This window comes from Pistacia vera, unplaced genomic scaffold (assembly GCF_008641045.1).
Source record: "Pistacia vera cultivar Batoury unplaced genomic scaffold, PisVer_v2 Contig86, whole genome shotgun sequence".
NCBI classification, from domain to species: Eukaryota; Viridiplantae; Streptophyta; class Magnoliopsida; order Sapindales; family Anacardiaceae; genus Pistacia; species Pistacia vera.
In genome coordinates, this window is record NW_022196734.1 from 236330 (window position 1) to 240885 (window position 4556).

The following is a 4556-nucleotide window of genomic DNA, read 5'->3' on the forward strand; positions in this document are numbered from 1 at the left end:
ATTTATTTTGAATACTCACCAAATATATAAATAACAGTCCACCCTCATTTCTTTTTATATAATTTTCATTTATAAGGTATATATATGTAGGATAATTCTGTAATTAGATATATATTATAAGGATAATTTAATAAAATTAATAGTAAAATTGTTGGGCCGGGCCAGGACTGAAGATTGTCCCATGCCCGGCCCGTACCTGAGGGTGGGTCCTAAAATCAATCTTAGGCCCAAGCCCAAGCTTGTTAACACCAGGTAAAGCTTGACCTTTTTGGAACGAGCTGGGCCGAGTACCCGGAAATATCAGGCCTATTGTCATCTCTAACAACGTGTTTCATCTTCTTTTAAGTGGTTAATATTGATTTCATGAATCACATGTTTGATCTTTTTTTCTCAAAAAAAAAAAAAAAAAAAAAAACAAGGTTGATCAATATTTTACTGATCAAAGGTTAGACCCTAGTTATTCTTACGTATAGCAAAGTAGTAAAGAAAAGGATAATATTAATTACTTTCGTCCTTAAAAAATTTCTCTTGGGATTCTTGAAACATTGCGACTTTTGTGCAAAGGTGGCATTTTCTTATAAGTCTTTAAATAGAGTAAATGACTTATTACCACCCAAATAATGACTTAATGACACTTTTCCATCTACAAACTTTTAAAATACCATTTTATTATCCAAATTTAAATTCTGACAGTGAATAGAGAGCAAACTCCGTCCAAACTGTTAGGGCTTTTAAAGAGGGGAGGTCGATGAGTCTTTTGGTGGTGAAAGATTGAATTTTGGTGATTGGGATTTATCGGAATTTGATTTGGGAGAGGCGGCTACGCAAACCCTAATCACTCGATTGGCAATGATTGAAGAGGTTGGCAGGAGTAGGGTTTAAAGAGTTTTGGTGAGTAATGACCAGAGAAAAGAATGGTGGTGGTGTAGGATCATAATGATACTAGAATAAAAAAAAGGAATATAAATTTGAATAGTAAAATATATTTTAAAAATTTGTGGGTAAAAAAGTGTCATTAAACCATTATTTGGATAGAAAAAAGTTGTTTACTCTTAAATATATTCTATTAATCATATTGAAAGCAATATTGGTATTCAATAAGAAACTGTTTAATTGATCATCATCATCTGTAAAATAAAAGCTAGAAAAAAAAGAAGTTTTCAGTTTTTCCCAAATGATCAGCATTATGATTTGATATTTTGATTGAGTCAATACTATGGCTCCGTTTGGTTCACATTTTTACGTTTTTGGAAAAAGTTTTTTGAAAAAAGTTAAAAAAAAGTTGAATTGGGTAGGTATTACGATGTAGGATTTACAAATTAATAAAATACCCCCTATGTTTGTTTTTTTACAAAACACCCCTATAATAAAACATTAAAAGTTAACAAAAACACCTCCAACCCACCCATCAAATACGGACAGCCGGCCACCACTGCTGGAGGGTGGCCGGAGTCGCCGTATCGGCGCATGACCGGCTGGATCTTGCCAATCGTACGTCGATATGACCTTTTCTGACCAGATCCACAGTGGATCTGGCCGACAAAGGCTAGATCTATGGCTAGATCTGGCCATTGACAGCCAGATCTGGCCGCATTTGCTCGTCAACAACGGCTAAAGATACAGCCATCGTTGATGGTCAACGACGACCATATGTTGGCCGTGGTCAAAAAAGGCTAGATCGGCGCACTACCGGCAAGATCCAGCAAGTAGTGTGCCATCCTACCAGATTCCGGCCAACTTCTGGCTGTAGTGGCTGGAATCCGGTATAATATGGGTTTAGGGGTGTTTTTGCAATTTCGAAAAAAAATATTTAGGGGTATTTAATTAAGTTAACAAATTTAGGAGGTTTTTTAAAAGTTGAATAATATTGGATAATATTATGAGTTTTTGGATATCTTACTATTTAACTTTTTTGGGAATACTAATAATAGTATTCCCAAAAATCAATCAAATGGAGCCTATAATTTCTTTACTAATTTTAATTCACGCTCACCTTCGGTGTGAACAGAATTCAATTCATGCTCTTTTATCACCAAATGAATTAAAACTTGAAAGAACATATTAGATTATTTTTTATTCCTTTATCTTTAGACTACCAGATGATTCAATAATACAATATTCCTTAAATTAAAAACACCCCCTTAGAGTTAACTTGAAGTGTTACATGGACTCACCAAATCTATAACGACAAAAGGAGTTGACTCAGGAATCATCCTTAACTTGGACAAAACTCCCCCTGTTAATAATTAATTCTTCTTTTTATTTTTTTCTTGTTCCCATCAAATCATTATGGCTCCGTTTCTTACACTTTTCGAAATACTATTATTATAGTATTCTAAAAAAAATTAGCAAGTTAAATCGACTTATTTTTAAAATATTATTTTATATTATTTAATTTCTTTTAAACTTTTTAAATTTATTAATTTAATTAAACACTTTTAAATATTTTTTTTTAAATTACAAAAACACCTCAACAACTCTTTGGTGGTGATGATCGACTGTCCGTATTTAATGAGTAAATTATGAATATTTTTATTAATTTTTAATATTTTATTATAAAAGTGTTTGATAAATAAATAAACATAAAAGATATTTTTATTAATTTTAAAAAATAAATATATGAAATATGAGTAAGCATACTTTAAATAAGACTTTTTAACTTTGTACGTTTCTAATTGACTAATTCCATCGTGAATCGTGATCACTGTGCTGTATGATGTATCTATGTTTATGTAATTACAAATGTACAGCTGTCATATCTAATTTTTTTTGGCATGGAAATCTTAAGCCTTTGAAGCTTATAAAAAAAATTAATAAACAAAAGCTATACCACTGAATATGAATACCTTACTGTCACAAGACTCTCTTCAAAGATAAACACTCAACTCAAGAAGATAAACCCACTACAAAACTTGCATTATTCAGCGTCCATCGAAATCCAAAATGGCAGATGAAACTACTTCATCATCTCCAACCATTGATCCCTGCGAATACCTTCAGTTCTTCCCCAATCCCGACGGTACTGCCACTCGCAAAAGCAACGTACTCCTATCTAAGACCATATCCGATCCTGACCCTCGAGTTCTCTTCAAAGATGTCCCCATCAGCACTTCAAACAACACCTGGGCTCGCATATTCCTTCCCCGTCAAGTACTTGATTCTTCTTCCACCACCAAGCTTCCTCTCATAGTTTATTATCACGGCGGAGGCTTCATTCTCGGAAGCCTAGACGACAGACTTTTCCACGATTTTTGCTCAAACGTGGCGCTTGAATATCCTGCTGTAGTTGTCTCCGCCCAGTACAGGCTTGCCCCGGAGCACCGTCTTCCAGCCGCTTACGATGACTCCATGGAAGCATTGCACTGGATCAAAACTACGCAAGAAGAGTTGTTGAAAAAATATGCCGATTTCTCTTCATGTTTCTTAATGGGGCCTAGTGCAGGTGCAAACACAGCGTACCAGGTAGGACTGCGTGCAGCGGCACAAGTTGAAGACATATTGCCATTGAAGATCAAAGGGCTCATACTGCAGCACCTTTTCATTGGTGGGGTGAAGAGGACGGAGTCCGAGTTGAGGTTGATTAATAATCCAATTTTTCCAGTATGTGCTAGTGATTTAATGTGGGAATTCTCATTACCACATGGCGCTGACCGTGATCATGAGTATTGCAATCTAACGGTGGGTGGTGGGTCAGATGTCTTAGATCAAATCAAGCAACTTGGATGGAAGGTATTGATCACAGCAACTACTGGGGACCCAATGATTGACCGTCAGGTTGAGATGGCGAGAATGATGGAACAAAGGGGAGTTCAAGTGAAAAGTCATTACGATGAAGGAGGTTATCATGGAATTGACGTTATTGAGCCTGAAAAGCGTAAGGCTGTGCCTGTTATCATGAAAGAATTTGTGAATTCAGCCATGGCTCCTCAGTCAGTGAAGGATATTGTTGGTTGATTGGAGATTTCAGATTTGTCATGTTTTCTTTCAGTACTGATAAAATAAAAAATTGATAGGTGTTGGAGTAACGTTTCCGAAACCGTTGAATATTCAATGGTTCAAAAGTCAAAGTGAATAGACATTGTTGATGCTACCAAGATGAAGGACCTGCAAATTATCCTAAAAAATTTCGTTTTGTCTTAAGATATTTTGTTGCTTACTTGAAATTCTGCTGTTTGCCTTGGACTTCTATTTGCTTTGTTATGACGATTAATTGATGGTGATGTATTGCAAGCTCATGCTTGGCGATAAGAAGATTGTTTGAGACAGCGTTTTTTATTCAATTTCTTATGTTTTTATTTTTCCTAATTGTTAAAGTGCTATTCAAGCAACTGTTTATTGTGACCACAACCAGCTTTTATAACAAAAACAAAATCGTTTTTGTTGTAGGGATGAAGGGGTGGCTAATATACAGTAATATAACTTTTCACGACGTTGTTTTAAAATCCATACTTCACTTCATGATACCACGCACAGAGTTTTGATAAAACTCCTAAGATAATTCAGGACATAAAAAAATCATGTGCCAAAATGATTGTACGTATTTAAATGCTTGGGTG

The 4556-nt window shown here is 35.1% G+C and overlaps 1 protein-coding gene across 1 annotated transcript; it reads left to right on the top strand.

Moving 5' to 3' along the window:
* Nucleotides 1-2943: 2943 nt before the first annotated feature.
* On the top strand, nucleotides 2944-4328 carry LOC116118799 (probable carboxylesterase 120). The gene has a single exon (XM_031404762.1). The coding sequence runs from the start codon at nucleotides 2944-2946 to the stop codon at nucleotides 3952-3954; it is 1011 nt and encodes a 336-aa protein (XP_031260622.1). The 3' UTR covers nucleotides 3955-4328.
* The last annotated feature ends 228 nt before the right edge of the window (nucleotides 4329-4556 follow it).